Source organism: Malania oleifera, chromosome 7, assembly GCF_029873635.1.
Source record: "Malania oleifera isolate guangnan ecotype guangnan chromosome 7, ASM2987363v1, whole genome shotgun sequence".
Classification (NCBI taxonomy): domain Eukaryota; kingdom Viridiplantae; phylum Streptophyta; class Magnoliopsida; order Santalales; family Ximeniaceae; genus Malania; species Malania oleifera.
In genome coordinates, this window is record NC_080423.1 from 106,619,424 (window position 1) to 106,642,460 (window position 23,037).

The 23,037-nt window shown below is 37.2% G+C and overlaps 1 protein-coding gene across 1 annotated transcript in view; it reads right to left on the reverse strand.

Annotated features, from left to right (window-relative positions):
• Nucleotides 1-552: 552 nt before the first annotated feature.
• Nucleotides 553-23,037, reverse strand: part of LOC131159455 (4-coumarate--CoA ligase-like 9) — a 28,154-nt gene continuing 5,669 nt past the window's right edge. Inside the window, exons 2-6 of the mRNA XM_058114383.1 lie at nt 16,979-17,168; nt 9,737-9,882; nt 9,568-9,635; nt 2,303-2,405; nt 553-884 (exon numbers count right to left, since the gene is read on the reverse strand). Coding sequence (XP_057970366.1) covers nt 762-884; nt 2,303-2,405; nt 9,568-9,635; nt 9,737-9,882; nt 16,979-17,168 — 630 coding nt within the window. The 3' untranslated portion in view covers nt 553-761. The remainder of the gene's footprint in view (nt 885-2,302; nt 2,406-9,567; nt 9,636-9,736; nt 9,883-16,978; nt 17,169-23,037) is intronic.

The window sequence follows — 23,037 nt, forward strand, 5'->3', positions numbered from 1 at the left end:
AATCAAATCAAGTTTAATCAAATTAAACATAATTTTAAGAACTTACAGCCAATTCAAATTTAATAAAATTGATTTTTAAGTCAAATAATGAGTTCAAGATTTTTGAGTTAATTGAATTCGAATACCATCATTGACGGAACACCTTTTTTTGTTTATAATTTTTGTTTCAGATGACCAAAAGTCTAAACATAGATTCAATATAAAAACAGAGAATTGATATTGGAAGTAGGGCCAGTAGTTTTACCAACCATTTGAGGAACGATACATGCACTGTAGACAACCCTCTTCAGATTTGGAGGCTTGGAGTAACAGGGCAACACAACAAATTAGGCCTTGTTTGTTTCTCAGGAGCAGTAAGGGAGAAAATAAAATGTACTAGAAATGTGGTAATTACTTACATAATAGTTCTTTTTCCAAGAACAATTGAGGGCAAGAAAGGCAATGCAAGAAACACAAAACCCACCAGGAAAAAGATTTATGGAATTACCCCGTAAGAAATAAATGCAAGCAATTTTTAGAATCATAGAAATAATCGAGCACACTAATGAAAACTTAGCATCTAAATATGTAATATTCTCATTTCCTGGTTCCTACAAAATCCAGCACAGTAAGATGAGCACAGGAAAATGAAGCCGATGGAGACCCAAAGTACACATTTTACAAACAAAAAAAATGGGCATACGGCTCGACAGGCATGCGTTAAGGCGCATTGTGATATATGAAGCTCTGCCCATTATGTTTGACGTAATAATATACATTGATCATAGTCTTGCTGAAGCAGATAGAGCAATATTAACTAGTTCCCTCCTCAAGATCTTTCCAGCAGGAGACTTTGGTATAGAATTAACAAAAGCTACTCGTCGTATCTTCTTGTACGGTGCAACCTATTGCAAGAGAGGAGAAAGCAAATCAAAATTTGGATCTGATTTTAAAGATGAATTATGATTATTGGCATGGTGACATTGTCAGCAACTACAAATTTGTTACAGACAGAAATTATGAAGCATCATTCTTACTTATAGTTTAAAGGCCGATCCACTAATCCATCAACAACAAAGTCACATGTTCCTTTCCGTTTCTTTAAGGGAAAATTGCATCAAAATATTAAATATTACGCTAGAAGCACCTAGTGGGTCAACATCACCACATGGTATAACTAGAGTTAAGGAACCAAATAGTTCCAAAATGTAGGCATCTTTACAATATTTTTCAAAGTAGATATCAGTTTCTATTTTACTTGCTACTTGCATTTCTCCTCCCCCTCCCCAATGTATAAAAGGGTAGGACTTCTTGGGTACATAGCTATGCTTGGAACTTAGGGTATGTTTTCATAGGCTAGGCTTGGCTTGTTTGGTGAGTAAAGGATAGGACAGGGTAGAGGGAGGCTTCTAAGCCCCTGCACATGGGCGACAGCTGGCCAGTCCCAACCTCCCACACCCCCCCAACCAGCTAAACAAGTTAAAAGATGAAAACTATAATAATAATAATACTAATAATAAGGGCAGCCTGGTACAAAAAGCTCCAGCATATGCAGGGTCCAGGAAAGGGGCGGACCACGATAGATCTATAGTATGCAGCCTTACATTGCATTTTTGCAAGAGGCTGTTTTCACGCCTCGAACCTGTGACCTCCAGGTTATATACAGCGACAACCTTACCATTGCGCCTAAGGTCCCCTTCTAAGTTAAAAGATGCAAACTAAAAGCTAAAAAATGAAATTCAACCTATATATGACAGACCAACCAAACACAGGATATCCAATCCAGTCCAAAACTATTCAACAAAGTCAATTCCTAAATAAATCTTAGCCTACAAACTAAAAGCATCCTTGAAGTCTCATTCCCTCTATCCCATGCATGTGTTAATTCGATTAATTACCCCAAAAAAATCTGTTTTACTGAATCTGAACAAGCAACCAAAACCAGAAAAAGAGAAGGCTTTCTTTTTAGTACTTCAAAAAGTTTCAAGTACCAATACAACTGATGTAGCCTAAAGAGTCCAATTCTTAATCAGGCATCAAATACTGAGAACAAAACTTCAGCCTATGCAAATCCACTGAACCTAGCACAACTACTTCGGCTAGAGACACCTAATGAGGATTAGGATGGCCAATACACCCCAAATCTCCAGTGCAACAGTCAGTTTAAAGTTAAAATCTATTGCTTCATGTACTACATCCTGGTTTGTTATCGTATTGCTTGAGATGTTATCAACTATTCTGCAATGCATGAGCGCTAGTTATAGTGAGATAAGATGGATAAATAAATGATTTGAAAACATGAATTGGCATTGAAGGAACATACCTGTTTTGCAACAAAATCCGTAACTTCAGCCCCAGTAATGCTGCTTCCAGGTTTCCTCACTACAAAGGCCATGGGAATTTGCCCCGCTTCATCATCTGGATACCTGCTTTCACATAATGCAGGTGATGAAGGCTTAGATCCGGTGCACAACGAAGAGAAAAATCAATAAGCAAAACTCTAGATAAGGGTTAGTTCACTTAAGAACAGAAAAACAAACTTATTTGCCACATCAGTTGCTCAACCAAGTGACCTTAAATGCTGGAATTCATACTGCGACTATCACCATATATATTTACTTAGTCATAATATAGGAAAAAACAGAGTTCCAAACATCATCCTTTATTCTTACGGAGTAAACTCTTACCTAGAATACAGGATAACTCAAAGCAGCAAAGCCACATTAAGTGGGGCCAATTGCCCCCACTAAAATTTTATAAAATTGATGGTGGAGTATAGAACGATGTAAGGCTATGTAGAAGGCAATGGACTTTGATTTTGACCCCACTGACCAATATTTATGGGGTCAATGTGTGATACATATTAATGACTTTGCGACTTAAGTCTAAAAGAGAAAAATGCTTCATATATCACAAAACTTAGTGGGCATACTGTTGGCCCACACATGTGGTTGCAATAAATGATAAGAAAAAAAAACGCGAAGAACATGTTTGTAGGGGGTGAAAACATGTGGTTGCAATAAATGGTAAGAGAAGGAAAAAAAAAGTGAAGAAATAATAAATGGTAAGAGAAGGAAAAAAATGTGAAGAAATTCCATGTGAATCACATGTCTTTTTCCAGCACCAAATCCTCCATAAATAAGGATTTGCAGCTTGCAAAATAAATACTACGCTCCTCTCCCCCCTATAAAAGGGTTGTGTGTTGTAGAGGAAAGATGTTCAAGTGTAGTGGTGTAGTAAAGTGAGCTGTGTGTTGTGATTGAGAGGCAGAGAGGTTGAGCTGTGAGTTGAATTTGAGTGTGTTACTCCACTGCATTTTCTATTAATATAGTAAAACTCCCTCTCTCCCGTGGACGTAGGCCGAGTGTGGTTGAACCACGTAACTCCGGTGTTCTTTGTGATTGGTTGCTTGTGTTTGTGATCTGGATCATCCCCAATCCCTAAAAACTGATATCGGAGCAAGGTTTGGGGTTTCCGGCAAAGTTGCTCGAAATTTTAATTCGATCACACCATCGCGTAGATTGTGTCGAGATGATCACATCGGTGAAAACGGTGTAAAAATTGACCCCAAACGAAGCCACACGCGCCGCTGCAATTCAGTGTCATGTCAGCATTTACGGCATCATAACGGCTAGAGAATATTTCGTCTGTCAGGGAATATTCTATTTAGCATTAACAATGTCATAACGGCCATAGAATATTCTGTCAGTCGGGAAATATTCCGTTACTGAGTCAGCTCAGTCCAAAATAGTTTTTGGGCCGAATCAGCCCATTTTAGGCCCGTTTTTAACCGGGTCAGACCCATTCCTAGCTATTTTGACAGTTCCGGACGCACTGGTGCAATCGACTTTGTCAAAGTCAGTCTCCAAGTTGTTGTTTTATAATGGATAACAATTTACCCAAGTTTGGCGTGGAGAAATTTGACGGCCGAAATAATTTCAGTTTATGGCAAAGCACAGTCAAGGATATTTTGATTTAGTGTGACTTGATCAAGCCGCTAATCAGAAACAAGCTAGCTAATATCAAAGATGGTGCTTGGACAGAAATGGAAATGAAAACGGTTAGTACCATTCGTTTATGCTTGTCAAATGAAGTTAAATATTCTGTGTCAGATGAATCATTACTTGTTGAGCTATGAAAGAAAATAGAACAGAGATACATGTCAAAATCACTGACAAACAAGCTATTTCTGAAGAAAAAACTCTATCAACTACGAATGGAGGAAGGGGTCAATATTTTTTCTCACATAAATAACTACAACAAAATCATGACCCAGTTAATGAGTCTTGGTGTAAAAGTTGAAGAAGAAGATAAAACACTTCTTCTCCTAGCATATCTACTACTTTCTTATGATAGTCTTGTCACGACATTGCTTGTTGGGAAGGAAACCTTGAAATTAGAAAAAGTGATGGCTTCACTATAGGATACTGACATCCTGAGAAAGCCAATCATTAACTCCCAAGGGTGCGCCTTTGTCACACAAGATGAGAAACAAACCAGAGGTAGAAATCAAAATAAAAAATTTCCTCACAACCGTGGAAGATTGAGAAGCAGATGGTCCAAATCAAGAGCTCCAAGAAATTCCGACAACTCTTAGAGCGAAAGGCATATTGAGTGTTGGAATTGTGGCAAGACTGGAAACTACAGAAATCAATACTGATCCCAGAAGGAGCCAAAAAATAAGACTGAAGCAAATGTCACCTCTTCTTTAGGAGAAGGAGATGTAATGCTATGCTCTTTGGAAAGGAAGGGAGAGTCTTGGGTATTAGACTCTAGAGCCTCATTTCACGCGACAGGCAATAAAGAAATGCTTGACAGGTATATATCCGGTAACCTTGACAATGTTTATCTTGGCGATGACAAACCTTGTGAAATTGCAAGAAAAGGAGAAGCAAAAATAAATTTGACAGGTACCACTTAGAGTTTGACTGATGTTGGATATATCCCATATTTCAAGAAAAATTTAATCTCTATTGGATAACTTGCAAGTGAAGGTTACACTACAACCTTTTGTGGCGATAGTTAGAAAATTTCGAAAGGCGCAATGACATACTTGTGTAGTAAAAAAATAGGTACTCTTTATATGACCACAAATGCTTACATGTCAATTTCAGTTGCTGCAAGGAAAAAAGATTCAAACCTGTGGCACCAGAGACTCGGTCACATGAGTGAAAATGGCTTGAAAATCATGAACTCAAAGGGAAAGATACCAAGTCTCTAGTCAGCTAATATCGACAAATGCGAGAGCTGCATCCTCAGCATCAGAAAATAGTCAACTCTCAGACAAGTGGCAGAATCCTAGAGAAAGAAAAATTGGAGTTGGTGCACACCGGTGTTTGGGGACCGAGTCCAATCTCATCCATTGGCTAGAAATCCTATTTCATCACCTTCATTGACGACCATTCCAGGAATGTATGGGTTTATTTCTTGAGACATAAATCTAAAGTGTATGGTACTTTCAAGAAATGGAAGGCCATGGTGGAAAATGAAACAGGCTTGAAAATCAAAAAGTTAGAAATCATACAATGGTGGTGAATATGAAGACAAAGAATTTAAGAAGTTTTGCTACAAGCGTGGGATCAGACTTGAAAAAATCATGCCAGGTACACCCTAGCACAATGGCATAGTAGAACGAATGAATAGAACCTTGACAAAGAGAGCCAGAAGCATGCAATTACAAGCAAGTTTACAAAAGCAGTTTTGGGCAGAAGCGGTCAACACAACTGTTTATCTAATTAACCGAAGTCCATTAGTACCATTGCAGTTCCAGTTATCAGAGGAGGTATGGGACAAAAAAGAGGTAAAACTTTTACATTTAAAAGTTTTTGGTTATGTTGTTTATGTGCATATTAGTAATCAGGCTAGGGACAAGCTTGATACAAAATCTCAAAAATGCACTCATTGGATATGGTGAAGATGAGTTTGGTTACCGCATCTGGGATGAGCAAAACAAGAAAATAATCAAAAGTCGAGATGTTGTATTCAATGAAAAGGTTATATACAAAGACGCAACATCATCAAATAATCCCGCACAAAATAACCCCGATATTGTAGAGTTGGATGATATCACTGATAGCAACATGGCACAACAGACAATTGATAATTCCCAAACAGAGGAATCTATCATAGAGGTGCAATGAAGTACCACAGACCCCAACTCTGACCCTGACTTTGGTACTGAGGAGGTCTTCCCGATCTCATTTACTGAACAGGAGATATTTGGATTACTTGTTATTAACTGATGCAAGTGAACCAGAGTGCTATGATGAAGCATGTCAGGTAGATGAGGCTAGCAAATGGGAATTTTCCATGAAAGATGACACGAAATCTCTCACTGACAACAGGACTTGGGAGCTAGCTAGTTTACCCAAGGGAAAAGAAGCTCTTCAAAGCAAATGGGTGTACTGCATAAAAGAAGAGCATGATGGTTTGAGAAGATACAAAGCAAGACTCGTGGTCAAAGGCTTCCAACAGATAGAAGGCATTGACTACTCAAAAATCTTCTCACCAGTTGTGAAACACGAGACCATTTGGTCAGTTTTGAGCATTGTTGCAGCAGAGAATCTACACTTCGAGCAGTTTGATGTAAAATTTGCTTTCCTCCATGGTGATCTAGAGGAGGAGATCTACATGCATCAACCTAAAGGTTTGCAAAGAAAGGCAAAGAAAAAATTGTTTGCGGGTTGAAAAAGAGTTTGTATGATTTGAAACAGGCTCCAAGGCAGTAGTATAAGAAATTTGATGGTTTCATGCAAAAGAATGGCTTCTGCAAGTGCAACGCCAATCATTGTTGCTATTTCAAAAGGTATAAATCAAGTTACAAAACTTTTTTGCTTTATGTTGATGACATGCTAGTTGTAGGACCAGATATAGACGAGATCAAAAAATTAAAAAGTAGTTGTCCATTGAATTTGAGATGAAAGACTTGGGTCCAGCAAAGTAGATTCTTGGGATGAGAATCACTAGATGTATGCCATGGTTTGCACGAGACCAGATTTCGGTCATGCAGTGGGAACCGTTAGAAGATTCATGTCGAATCCAAGAAAAATCCATTGGGAAACGGCCAAATGGATATTAAGATATCTCCTAGGTACAATTAACAAATATTCATGCTTTGGAAAATATGATTTGACATTGCAGGGATATGTAGATGCAGACTTCGTCGGCGAGATAGATCACCGAAGAAGCACTACTGGATATGTCTTCACAGTAGGCACTACTACCGTTACTTGGGTATCACAAATATAGAAGATCGTTGCACTATCCACTACAGAGATAGAGTATGTAGCCATGACAAAAGCCAGCAAAGAGATGATTTGACTACAGGGTTTGTTGACAAAGTTGGGTTTCAAGCAAGCGAGGAGTGTTTTGCATAGTGACAGTCAAAGCATCATACACTTCGCAAAGAATTCAGCATTCCACTCAAAGACCAAGTACATTGGACTCCACTATCACTTCATTAGAACTCTTCTAGATGAAAGTGCGCTAGTAGTTGAGAAGATCCTTCGCAGCAAAAACCCGGCAGACATGTTGACAAAGACAATGACTATAGAGAAATTGGAGTGATACTTAGATTCAGTGGGTCTCCTAGATCCACTGAAACCATCCACAAGATGATCACTGCACGAGCACCCCAACAAGGGGGTGTGAACACTCCCGCAAGGGGGTGCGGTCACCCAGAGACTAAGGCAAGGACACAGTGTTGCAATAGAGCAACTGACACTTGGTTGCCCTCACATGTTTGGAGGGGGTGATTTGTTGGGCCACACATGTGGTTGCAATAAATGATAAGAAAAAAAAAACAACGTGAAGAACATATTTGGAGGGGGTGAACACATGTGGTTGCAATAAATGGTAAGAGAAGGAAAAAAAAATGTGAAGAAATTCCATGGAAATCACATGTTTTTTTTGGGCACCAAATCCTCCATAAATAAGGATTTGCAACTTGCAAAATAAATACTACGCTCCTCTCCCCCTTATAAAAGGGGTTGTGTGTTGTAGAGGAAAGATGTTCAAGTGTAGTGGTGTAGGCAAGTGAGTTGCGTGTTGTGATTGAGAGGCAGAGAGGTTGAGCTGTGAGTTGAGTTTGAGTGTGTTACTCCTCCACTGCATTTTCTATTGATATAGTGAAACTCCCTCTCTCCCATGGATGTAAGCCGAGATTGGCTGAACCACGCAACTCCAGTGTTCTTTGTGATTGATTGCTTGTGTTTATGATCCGGATCATCTTCAATCCCTAACACATACCCCAATCATCCAAGATGTTGATACATAATCTACTCAATACACTTTTCAAAAGAAGGTTAGTTACGTATACAATCTGGCATAGTCTGGCAATAAATTTGAGCCACCCATAGTGATATAGCATTTTGTGAGCTGTAAAATGTGAAGCTTAACAACAAAAAAGTTACAAAATAATAACACTATATGTTTATATTTAACTAGAACATAATTAAACAATAAAATATTTGTTTTAACTTTTAAAAAAAAATCTACTTTTTTGTCATCTTTTCACTCATTAAATTTATCATTGATATTTTATATTTATTCATTTCCCCTAGTGACAAAAGTTCCTGGCTCTGCAACTGGTACAAGGCGTCCATAAAAATGTCAAAGGAAATTATATAAAATATCTTTCCCTTCTTCCTCTTAAGTTGCATATGTAAAGTTTTGGGGCTTATCTAGGCAAGGAGAAATAGCAGCATTAATTGAGAGTAAAAAATGCATTACTAATAATATCCAATATTATTCCTTTTACATTACCATAAAACCAGAAATTTCATATTCACATGCAATTTTCTTCAACACAACCAGTGTAACCTCCATTGACCTCAATGTTCAACCAGAAATCATTCTTCCTTAATCTACACCAACATAACTTTATACTCTGCCCTTACATCCCCAAGTTGAATAAGCTTGTGTGCACTTTCCCTTCAATTTGCATATCCAAGAACAGATAAGCAAGAAGTAATCCAGCTCAATTTGGGGTCACCTTCGCTAATGTTTTTTTCCTTTTATTTCTCAAAAGAATTTATTTCTTTCCATTTGATGCATTCAATAACGAAAACACATTTCAAGCTCTTAAAAAATACCATATTTCCATCAAAAACACATAGGTTTCATGTTTAAAAGGAAATGGCCACTTTGAGAAAGTAATTAGGACATATATACAACTATACAAGTGGCTCCAGCATACAACAAATATAGCAACAAGGATCCTCTTCACACTTGGGAGAGGAGGTGGAAACATCTTCAGCAAAATATTGAACGTATTGACAAAGGGCAAGACGTAGTTCAGAAAAGATTTCAAAAAGCACTACAGGGGTATACTGAAAACAGTTGACTGAAAACCTAGTCAAACGATTCAAAAATACATTCTTATTTGTAACAGAGGGGTCTGGCACAAATTTGACCTGCTACATCAAAGGACACCTGGCACCCTCTCCTCCTCCCCCACCCCCCAGCAACAAAAAAAAAAATGCCTTTGGCAATCCACTTAGATACACATGCACATCATGCTGATACAGTTTTAGCCTATCATGCACATGCACACAAAAAATTATTAAAAATGACACCACAAATACATACGGAATGACAGCTGCATCAGCAATTTCAGGATTGGATTGAAGCAAATGCTCTAACTCAGCTGGAGGAACCTGCAATTTAGTACAGATTTTATGAGATGACAAAATTCAAATACATTAAAGGGTAGCCGCTACAGCTCACCCAATAGTCTGTGGTATAATAAACCAATTACCTGATATGCCTTATACTTTATCAATTCTTTTAACCTGTCAACAATGAATAAAAATCCATCAGAGTCAAAATAACAAAGATCACCGGTCTTTAACCAGCCCTCTGGATCCAATGTTGCAGCAGTTGCCTCATCATTTCCTACATAACCTGCATGTGCACCCATACTCCACCAATCAATAAGAAGCATCATAGTGAATTTAACATGGAAAATTTTGATATCCCAACCTATCAAAATCAGACATGAAATTACGTGCATGTTTTTTAACGTATTTTAAACAATGTACAAATTAATACCTAGAGTAAAAATATAGAGACATTGCTTCAGGGAGAAGATGCATAACAGTTGACAGGTGAGTTTTTGCATAATATTCTAAATCTTTCCTTTCCATTTGAGGGATAAATCCCTTAGCAATTATAAATCATCTTCTCATAATCTCATCCGCCACAGTTTTCATGGCAAGGAACAAAATGAATTCAAAAGAGAGTTTGGCCGAAAAAGACAAGTCAAGAAAATGTTCAGGGCATTAGATAGGGTGTAAGAATTTATACTATTATTTTGCTGTAAACAGGATCTTCAATTATCATGATCTTCACATATATATGTTATGTTTGATGCGAAAAATAAATAAAACCATAACGTAAACATACCGAGATCATTCATGGTGTATACAAACCGAGTAGAACGCTTCAAGAATTGTTTTTCTCACTTCACCCCAATCTCTTTTTCTATACTTCACCAGATTTTATGGGAGTATGGCCGATGAACAGAGAGCTAAGGCATAGAGAGGACAATTCCTATATTCCTTTCTTCCTTTCCCTTACAAATTATTCCCATACAGCTACTCCCTATAACAGTAGCTAATATACATATAGGAATCCCTTCAACTTCCAGTCATTAAATCTCACCTTATTTTCAAAGCTAATCCCTTTAGTTAATCCATAATTTGACCATTCATTACCCTGATCATATGGGACATATATCCTTTATATGGGACCCATGTCATTCATGTGGGACATATCCTTTGAGACATATCCAACATTCTCCCACTTGACCCATATGAATGACATTAATTTGGATTAACAATATAACCATAATATGCACATAATTAATAGCTTATTCATACTTTTAGTGAGATTACCATAATATCATAATTAAACAACTCACTAACACGAGTCATGGCGGTAAATATCATTAAAGCGACATCTTCCCTTCCATGTATTACAAAAGTTAGTAAATCATTTAACTATAATCCATAATAGGAAATAACCATAATGTCCCTGTAATGTACTTGTCAAAGACCATTCTTGTTAACAATAATCCATCTCCATAATTACGTAATTGATGATAAACAGGAATAATGTTCTAAAACACCGTTATAGATATCAATATACATGTTATATAACAAAACACAAAGATCAACAATCATACATCAGGGATTACAACAAAAACCCATGTGATCAGCATGTTCTTTAAATGTTTTTGGTGTCAACCCCTTAGTTAAAGGATCTGCTATCATGAGCTCAGTCCTTATGTTCTATAAGCACTGTCTGTTTCCGAACTTCCTTCTTAATGGCCAAATATTTGAGCTTCATGTGCTTAGCGCCATTAGAATATTGTCGTTTTTGGAGAAAAAGACTGCTACAAAATTATCACAATAAATTCTCAGCAGTCTGACTATACTGTCGACAATTTCGAGTCCCGAGATAAAGTTCCGCAACCACAAAGCATGAATTGTGGCCTCAAAGCATGCCACAAATTCAGCTTCCATAGTAGATGCTGCTATGATAGTCTGTTTGGCACTCTTCCATGATATTGCTCCTCCAGCTAATAGGAATAAATAACCAAAGGTTGACTTTCGACTATCAACACATCCAACAAAATCTAAGTCGGAGTAACCAATCACTTCCAATTGATCTGATCTTTGATATGTAAGCATATAGTGTCTCATTCCCTTCAAATACCTCAAAACCTTCTTTGCAGCTTTCCAATGCTCCATTCCAAGATTACTTTGGTATCTCCCGAGCATGCCAACTGCAAAACTAATATCCGGTCTCGTACAAGTTTGCATATACATCAAACTTCCAACAACAGATGCAGAAGGAATATTTTCCATACTTTTCTTTTCTAATTCATTCTGTGGACAATCCTTTGTACTAAACTTGTCCCCTCTACAAATGGGAGCAGGGGTTGCCTTACAGTCAGCCATTTGAAATCTTTCTAGAACTTTATTGATATATCCCTTCTAAGACAACCCTAAGAATCCATGTGATCTATCACAAAATATTTCAATTCCTATCACATAAGTTGTCTCACCCATATCTTTCATTTCAAAGTTCATAGAAAGAAATCTTTTGGTATCATTCAGTAAACCAAGATCATTACTGGAAAGCAAAATATCGTGAACATACAAAATCAAGAAGATAAACATGTCCCATTGACCTTTAAATATATACATCAATCAACGGTATTTTCCTTAAATCCAAAGGTCGTGATAGTCATTAAACTTAAAATATCATTGTCTGGAAGCTTGTTTAAGTCCATAAATTGACTTCTTTAATTTGCAAACTATATGCTCATTTCCTTTAATCATTAAACCTTCAGGAAGATCCATATACACCTCTTCGTCTAAATTCCCATTCAAAAAAGCAGTTTTCACATCCATTTGGTGTAACTCTAAATAAAATTGAGCCACCAAAGTCATTATGATTTTAAGAGTCCTTTTTCGATATAGGAGAGAACATCTCTTTGTAATCAACGCCTTCCTTTTGAGTGACACCCTTGGCTACAAGTCTAACTTTATATCGTTCAATATTACCATTACAGTCATGTTTGGTCTTAAAGACCCATTTACACCCAATTGTTTTAAAACCTTTAGGCAAATCAACGATGTCCTAGACTTTATTCTGTTCCATAGATTCCAACTCATCATTTATAGCATTGATCCACTTTTCAGAATCATTACTTTCAAAAGCTTGTGAAAAGGTAACCGGATCCTTACTAGTCCCTAAATCATATTCAGATTCTTACAGATATACCAAATAATCAACTGAAATAGATGATCTTCTTACTCTTTGAGATCTCCTTAATGCTATTTCTTGTGATTGTTCTGCAATTGGTTCAATGGTAACATTTTCATTACGAAGTGACAGATAACCAGATTGTTGTTCAATATTATCATACTGTTCAATAACTGGAGGAACAACAAATATTTCTTAAAGATCTAGATATCGAGATAGGAACCCGAATTTCTTTAATGACCACATAACGTGATATATCACTCCCACTAATTTCTCCATTCTCAAGGAACTTGGCATTACCGGTTTCAGCAATTCTCATACTATGGTTAGGACAGTAAAATCTATACCCTTTGGACCTTTCTGGGTAACTAATAAAGTACCCACTTACAATTCTAGAATCCAACTTCCTTTCGTGTGGATTATAGATTCTAACCTCTGCTGGACAACCCCAAACATGAAAGTGTCTTAAACTCGGTTTTCTTCCCGTCCACAATTCAAAAGGAGTTTTCTGAACTACCTTACTAGGAACCCGATTAAGCACATATACAGTTGTCTTAAGGGCCTCCATCCATAATGAAATGGGTACTGAGGAGTTACTTAACATACTCCTAACCATTTCCATAAGAGTACGATTACGCCTTTTAGCCACACCATTCTGCTGAGGCATATCAGGCATTGTGTATTGTATACAAATACCATACTTTTCTAGGAATTTAGCAAATGGTCCTGGATATTGTCTAATTCCATCATACCTACCATAATACTCATCACCTTTAGATTGAATGATTTTCACCTTTCTGTCTAATTGTCTCTCAACTTCAACAATATATGTTTTTAAAGCATCTATTGCTTGAGACTTTTCATGCAATAAATAGATATAACCATAACGTGAAAAATCATCAATAAAGGTGATAAAATACTTTTCTCCACCAAAATACGGTGAGTCAAAAGGTCCACATACATCAATATGAACAATCTCCAGAAGATTTCCACTTCTCGTGGCTCCTTTCTTTGTATGCGTGGTTTGCTTTCCTTTAATACAATCAACACATACATCGAAATCAGTAAAATCAAGGTTTGTAAGAATCCCATCTTTTACTAATCTCTCCATTCTCTCTCTGGATATATGACCCAATCTTTTATGCCACAAGAAAGAAAAATTTTCATTTACTCTGCTACGTTTAGTTCCAACATTATGATGCAGGGTGAGGAGTGTTTCAGAAAAATTTTCCTTAAGGTTAAATTTATACAACCCCTCAGAAAAAACACCAGAACCAACACACAAGCCACTTTTCATAAGACAACCTTTATGTTCAAAATACAAACGATAACCGTCATTATCAAGTCTTGACATGGAAATTAAATTCCTAGAAATAGTTGGAACATAAAAGGTATCAAACAGGTCTAAACAATGACCCGACTCTAAAAACAAACGGAAGGTTCCAACACCAACAACAGGTACTTGATTTCCATTCCCCAAGACTATAAAGTGCTCATTTTCTTTTACATTCTGGATCGTAAGGTATCCCTATATTGAATTTGAAACAGTAGAACAAGAGTCAATCCACCATATGTTAGAAGGAACTTGTGTCATGTTTGATTCGAAACATACATAAGCTAATAGCTTACCTTTCTTTTCGAACCAAGCTTTACGTTTTGGGCAACTTTTCTTTACATGCCCATAGCCACGACAGAAATAACACTTTGGTCCATTATGTTCCTTCTTGCAAGCCTCATTTCCATAAGAAGTACTCACTACCTTCAATGGATCTTTCTTTAAACCTTTCTTTAATTTCTTTCCTTTACTTCCAACTGCATGACTCATGACATTGATTGAATGTTGTCCTTATTGTTTAAGTCTCGCCTCTTCTTGAATTAACATGCTTGTCAATTCATTCACATTCCACGTTTCTTTAAGTGTTATAGTGAATCTGAAATGGCCCATACTGAGGAGGCAAAGAATTCAGAATAAACTAAACAAGAAAGCTCTCATCAACATTCATTCCCAAAGATTTAAGTCTAGCAGCTAGATTAGTCATATCAAGGACATTTTCGTTCATTCCTCAGCTACCATCAAACTTCATGGTGATAAGTTCAGCCATTAATCTCCCTGCAAGGGACTTGTCTGCAGAACGAAACCGATCTTCCACAACCTTAAGATATTTCTTTGCATTTTCAAGTTGAGGAAGTGTTGATTTAATATTATTTGCAATACACATTCGCATGAACATAATACTTAATCTGTTCGACCTTTCCCATGACCTATACAAAGCTCGCTACTCCGAACTGCTTGTTTTAATAACAGCAGTCGGTTTATCTATTCGCAGAGCTATGTCCAGATCCCAAACACCAAGGTGAAATTGAATCTATTCATTCCAGTCAGAGAAATTTGTCCCATTAAAGATCGGAACAAAAGAAGCTAGTGAATGTAGTGAAACAAGAACAAACACTACGATAAAATGATCACAACATTAATGCTTTGAGTAAAACATTACCATTAATAGATTGCGTTCAATTTTTGGATTAACTTATGCAATGTACTAACATTTACATTTACTGGTGATTTTCACCCACCCAGACATAACTGATAACCTTTTAAAGTTCGATTGGTCTGTCACCTTTGGGCATCCATCCCAATCTCACTTCCATTCTTTCAATTATACTGACTAATTCAATGATTACTTGAAAGTTAAAAGTTGGTGCACCTTTGGGTCAACCATAATAATTAAATAACCATTCTGTAATAATTTTTGCAAAATCATATTTCAATTCAATGTTTATAACTTTTCTTAGCAAGATCACTTTGGTGACAACATGCAAACCATAAAATAAACATTGATACTTTACTTAAAAAAATTGTCCAAGTTCATAGCAGATAACCAATTCCCCACTATAAGAATTTTACTTGCTTACCTTTTATGTAAAATTTGACAGCTCATGCATGCATAAATATAATTGATCTCCGGATACAAATGAGTCCAGAACATGCCATCATTATCAATTTACTATTATTAAACATGTGAGTGTTCTATTCTTAATCAAGCAATAAAATGGTTTGCATGCATTTCATTTAACAGCCACTTTAGTAACATTGTCCAAGGGAAAACCATCGACGGTTCAGGCTGCTTCAGACAAACCGTCAACGGTTTTTCTGAAGCTCAGAAAAACTGCTCTCGGTATTTCAATCCGTCAACGGTTTCAAAAAACTCAATAAATCCATCAAATATCACATAAATTTTCAGGAATCATATATCATATAAATTTTCTTTTCGATTCCAGAAAAATATCAAGAACACAAACTTTCATACAAAATATTAACGAGATCGTAATGGGTTAACGGAAACGATCTTTATCATAAAAGGAAGATCACGATAATTTCAACATGAGCTCTGATACCACATGTAAGAATTAATACTATTATTTTGCTGTAAACAGGATCTTCAATTATCATGATCTTCACATATAGATGTTACCTTTGATGCGGAAAATAAATAAAACCATAACGTAAACATACCGGGATCGTTCATAGTGTATTCAAACCGAGTAGAACGCTTCACGAATCGTTTCTCTCGCTTCACCCCGATCTCTTTTTCTACACTTCACCAAATTTTACGGGAGTATGGCTGATGAACAGAGAGCTAAGGAAGAGAGAGGACAATTCCTATATTCCTTTCTTCCTTTCCCTTACAAATTATTCCCATACAGCTACTCCCTATAACAATAGCTAATATACATATAGGAATCCCTTCAACTTCCAGCCATTAAAACTCACCGTATTTTCAAAGTTAATCCCTTTAGTTAATCCATAATTAGACCATTCATTACCCTTATCATATGGGACATATATCCTTTATGTGGGACCCATGTCATTCATGTGGGACATATCCAATATAGGAGACAGAAATCAGTGAATACAAGAAGCTAGAGTCCAACTTGCAACTTCAAGGAGCTACAAGCAAGATTGAGGTGACACGTGATCAATTGATGCGCACCAACTTACAACAAGCGGGCTGAAAACTAGAATAATGGGTAGCTTTTATGGGCTATAGATATTACAATCACAACAATAGTTGGAACATCCCTTTCCTAAGTGCAATAAAACTTAACAGTACCAGTTGTGCCATGTTTTGACCTAAGGCTGACCACACAAAAAAGAAAACAATGTTGAAAGTACATTTTTGCACAGTATGGTGAGAAAAAATAAACCATGTTGCATATTCATCACCTTTCATCGTCACTGGCCCTCGCAGCCATAGCTCTCCTTGTTGACCAGGAAGCAAGGCCTCTCCAGTGACAGGATCAACGATCTTAGCTTCCATATTCTCAGCTAATCTACCAACAGAACCATATCGTTTATACTCGTCGGGCCCTAGCATCCTTGTCCCTCCTGCAGCAGTCTCAGTCAAGCCATATCCCTAAGGCAAAGAACAAAAAAATAAATTAACATTGAAAAGCAAGCATAAGCTGTTGAATTGACATTTAATCACAATATCAAAAGCTCTTCTCTGTTTTTTACATGGCCAAGTACTAACAGCATGCATCAACAAAATCAGCAAGTATACATGCAATGATAAATAGTTCTTTTACCATAAAGTTTTGGATATATAAATATATAGGCTTCTATTGATTGTCAATAATAAGATACCATTAAAAAATGCAGCATACAATAGATTATCTAACAAAATGCCAAAAATAATTCACAAAAAATGAAGCATCGGATATTGCTAAAGAACTTTGATATGAAATATCTACGAGATGCTCACTTAATTTTGGTCCTTATGCAAGTGATTAGATCGTTAGATAGAACTATAGAATTTCACTATGTCAATCTAACGCATTAAAGAAAACATCAACGAAGTTTAATTATTATGATATGATGTTAATTCAGCTCCAATACCATATTCATATCAGCTAAAGAAAACTTAGGAGAATAGGTCGAAAAATTTAGAGCTTGTTTTGTTGTGGAAAAAAGTTGCTATCTTCCATTACAGATTTCCAAGTAATTACAAAAATAAATGCCACCCTATTTTCCAATTTTCCAAGATTTATATAGAAAATCTAGAAAATAGTAAAAAGATGTTTTCCAATTTTCCTATGCAAATTTTGAAAATTGGAAAACAAGGTGGATTTTTTGTAGTTCATTAGGAATAGTGAAAAAAAAAATGTTCTCCAGAAGTGAACAAAGCCTAAGCTATTCTCAAATAATAGGTTCTTGTGAGAGGAATTCAATACTTCTTGAATTCTTCTATTAATTATGTACATCCCAATCTTACATTATATAATACAATCAACTATTCTAAACAAGGAAATAATCCCCCTACAGAATAATATATAATCTTCTACATTTACCCACTTTCCTAATTTACTCATTATTCACAAAGATACTAAGGATTTTAACACTCCCCCTTAAGTTGGATCATAGATATTAATCATCTCCAACTTGCTAATGAGATCATCAAAGTTTTGTCATGCCAACCCTTTAGTTAAGATATCTGCAGTTTGTTCCTTGGTAAGTACATAACTTTTACCAAATAGTTCCTTCTTCAACTTTCTCTTTGATAAAATGTCTAATTTACTCATTATTCACAAAGATACTTGGGATTTTAACACTCTCCCTCAAGTTGGATCATAGATATTAATCATCTCCAACTTGCTAATGAGATCATCAAAGTTCTGTCATGCCAACCCTTTAGTAAAGATATCTGCAGTTTGTTCCTTGGTAGGTACATAACTTTTACAGATAGTTCCTTCTTCAACTTTCTCTTTAATAAAATGTTGGTCTACTTCCACATGTTTAGTTCTGTCATGTTGAATTGGATTGAGAAAGATACTGATTGGTTGTTTTGTTGTCTCAATAGAGTTTGATAGGAAAGTTCACCAGGACCTGTAGTTCTTCCAAGAGTTTCCATAACCATAGTCCTTCACATATTCCTTGAGCAACTGCTCTGAACTCAGCTTCGGCACTACGAGCCACTTGCTTCTTCAAGTTACCAAATTTCCCTAGAAGAATGTGCAATAACCAGTGGTGGACCTTCTATCTTCCACTGATCCTGCCCAATCTGCATCTATAAAGATCTCTACTTCCTTACTTTCACATTTCTTGAAGAAGAGTCCTTTGCCCAAGGAGCCCTTGAGATATCGAAAGATCTTGTACACAACATCTAAATGAGCTTCTTTTGGTGAATGCATGTGTTGGCCTACCACACTAACCGCAAATGCAATATCTGGTCTGGTATGTGATAAGTACATTAGCTTACCAACCAATCTCTGATACCTCTCATTTTCAACTGGTATTCCACAGTCTTCGACCCTCTTTACTGCTTCAATCAAGGTTTCACTAGGTTTGCATCCAAGCATGCTAGTTTCAATTAAGAGATCAGTAATATACTTTCGCTGAGAGACACTAATACCCTTTTTCGTTCTAGCAACTTCCATGCCCAAGAAGTACCGCATTTGTCCCAAGTCTTTAACTTCAAATTCAATAGCTAGAACTTTCTTCAATCTTTCCATCTCTACTATATCATCCCCAGTGAAGATTATATCATCAACATACACTATTAGAATTGTTCTCTTACCCCTTTCAAACTGTTGGAAGAACAGGGTGTGAACTGATTGCCCTTGTCGATATCTTTGGTTCTTTATTACTTTTGCAAATCTGTCGAACCATGCTCTGGGAGATTGCTTGAGTCCATACAAGGACTTCTTAAGTTTACACACTCTGTTTTTTTCACCTTTCTTATTGAAGTCTGGTGGTATTGTCATGTAGACTTCTTCTTCTAACTCGCCATTTAGAAATGCATTCTTAATATCAAGTTGTTGTAGTGGCCAATCTAAGTTGGCTGCCAAGGACAAGAGGACCCGAATTGTATTCAAGTTTGCCACCGGTGAAAATGCCTCCGTATAGTCAATATCACAAGTCTATGTAAATCCTTTTGCAACGAGTATGGCTTTATATCGTTCAATTGTCCCATCAGATTTATAACTCACTATGAAGACCCATTTACAACCAACTGGCTTCTTCCCTCTGGGCAAATTCATTACATCCCAAGTTCCACTTTTCTCCAAGGCCCACATTCCCTCCATGATAGCATCCCTCCATTTAGGTATTTCAAGAACTTCCTGAATATTCTTTGGAATTCTCATCCTATCAAGGTTAGAGGCAAAAGCACGATATCCTGTAGACAAGCTTTTATAAGACATGTATTTAGACCAGAGATATTGATTCCATGACCTGGTTTGTTTTCTAACTGCAATAGGTAAATTGATGTCATCAAGGATTATCAGAAGAGAGCTCATGACTATCTATTACCAGATCAGGATTGGGAGTGGACTCATGGTTGTTCAAAGCCATCACCGGTTCCAACGCTCTTGGTGCCTCAGGTATGAGATTCTCCCTGTTCTTTGTATTCGGTATTCTTGAATAAATAAGTATGTCTGTGTTGTTTTGCTTTCCTGCATCTCCCCCTGAGGTTAAGTGCTCTTTTGTGTTTGACAGGTCAGAAAGTGATGCAATGGGAGGCTCAGTAGATGGGTCAGGGAATGAAGCAATGGAAGACTCAATAGATGGCACAGATTCAATAGTAAAGAAGTCAAAGAACCGATCTTCACTCCATTTCTACCCCGAAAGAGAGGTCTTTGGGAAATAAGGAGTGGTTTTAAAGAATGTGACATCAAGGCTAACAAACATCCTTTTTGAGACAGGGTCATAGCATTTGTAACATTTCTGGGTAGGGGAGTAACCAATGAACACACATTTAACGGCATGAGGATCCATTTTATCCCAATGGTGAGCATGAACATGAACAAATGTAGTACAGCCAAAGATTTTCAGCAAAAAACTGGAGGGGAGTCGAGAGGTCAGAAAATGTTCCTGGAATTTCTGGAGAGGAGTGGCAAAGGAAAGTACTCGACTCAGCATTCGATTAATGAGACATGTAGCTGTTAAGATGACATCTCCCCAAAAATAGTTTTTCATGTTTGTAGTGAACATCAATGCCCAAGCTACTTCCAAGTATATATCTGTTTTTTCATTCAGCAACCCCATTTTGTTGAGGGGTATCCACACAAGAACTCTGATGAACAATCCCATTTTCTTGAAGATAAGTTCCCAGAATATCATTAAAATATTTCGTACCATTATCAGTAAGTAAAATTTGAATGTAAGTCTGGAATTGTGTTTGAATCATGGAATGAAAACTGACAAAAATGAAACAGACTTTAGTTGTCTTTCAACAAGTAAACCCAACAAAGACGAGTATGGTCATCAATAAAAGTAACAAACCATTTCGTATGGATGCAATTAAGGGATCTTAAGGGTCCCCACAAATCACTGTGAATCATAGTAAATGGGCGGAATCGTTTGTATATGGATGATGGGAAAAAAGCACGATGGTGTTGCAAGCTCACACTTCACATTGAAACTCGGAAGACATTTTATTTGAACAGATAGGCGGAAACAAACATTTTAAATATTGAAAATTTGGGTGACCCATCCTAGAATGCCATAACAAAGGTTCACTATCTCTAGAAATAGATGCAGAATCACAAATTGCAGTATTACATTGTTCACTCAAGCTTGCCTCCTCAAAGTAGTAGAGTCCCTCATACACCTTAGTAGTGCGAATCGTCTTCCCCGATGATAGGTCCTGAAAAATACAATGAGATGAAACAAATTTAGCAGAGCAATTGGAGTCTTTTGTCAACTAGCTGAAGGATAAGAAGTTGCAAGATAACTTGAGAACATGTAGGACGGATTTTAAAGTTACAAAGTCAGATATGCGAATACTTTCTTTACCGGCAACTGGTGAGAGAGAACCATCTGCAATTTTGACTCTCAGATTTCCAGCATATGGTGAATAGGATGAAAACAATTGATAAAAACCATTCATATGATCATATGCACCCGAGTCAATTATCCATGGTGATTTGTAACAGGATATATTATTTAAGGCTGACAAACAATTACCTCAGTGAGCCAGAGAACCAGTGGAAGACTGACCCGATGTTTGAATTGAGGAAATCATTTTATGCAGTTGATCCAACTGCTCAGGGCTAAATGCACTACTTGGAGTGGTATTATTGATTTTTTCGCCTTGTGATTTTTCAGTTGAGCGATCAGTGGTAGCTTGATATCCACGATTTTTTTGATATTGTCTCGACTCCCAATCTACAGGCTTTCCATGAATCTCCCAGCAAGTATCTTTTGAATGACCTGGCTTTCAATAGTGCTCGCACCATAATTTACCTTTTTGTGATCGTTGCCCGGATCCCTTCGGGCCTTTTGATATAAGGGCCAAGACGTCAAGCCCATTAGGATTTGCACTCAGATTTTGGACGAACAGGTCCAACCCAATACGATCTCCTTGGGGCCTCAGCATCACTCGTCTCCTGCTCTCCTCCCTCCTTACCTCTGCAAATACTTCTTGGGTTGAAGGCAAACGTCGCCAGTTGAGGATTTGTCTCCGCACATCGTCCAGATCTTGTTTGAGACCAGCCAAGACCTCGAAGACCCATTCGTTTTCGAGCCTCCTCCTGTATCGCGTGCTGTCACCGGAGCACGCCCATTCCTCTTCGATGCTCAAATCGAGCTCCTACCGGAGATGGGTCATCTCCATGAAATACTTCGTGACATCTCTATCACATTGCTTCATCTGCCACAACCGGGTTTTGATTTCGAAGATTTGCGAATAACTCTCGACATCAGAGTAGGTTTCACGAACGGCGTCCCAAACATCCTTCGTCGTAGGCAAGAACAAGTATATTTTTCCAATCGTCGGCTTCATTGAGTTGACGAACCAAGTCGTGACCATGGAGTTTTCGGACCTCCATGTTTGCAAGGCGACAGCATCGGTAGGGTCTAGTCTCCTCCGTTCGCCGATAACGTAACCCAGTTTCCCTTTTCCTTCAATCACCAATTTTATAGATTGAGCCCATTCACGGAAGTTTTTTCCGTTCAATTTCTCCACTGAGAGTGGAAAGGTTGTATTGTCCAACCCATTCAAACCCCCAGCAGATGTAGCCTCTGAATCCCCGTCAGGTTTTCCAGAAGAGGTTGACCCTCTGCTAGTGTTGCTGGCCATTGTTAGCTAAGGTTAAGAAACCCTAGCTCTGAAACCATGTAAGCGGAATTCAACACTTCTTGAATTCTTCTATTAATTATGTACATCCCAATCTTACATTATATAATACTATCAACTATTCTAAACAAGGAAATAATCCCCCTACAGAATAATATATAATCTTCTACATTTACCCACTTTCCTAATTTACTCACTGTCGCGGCGT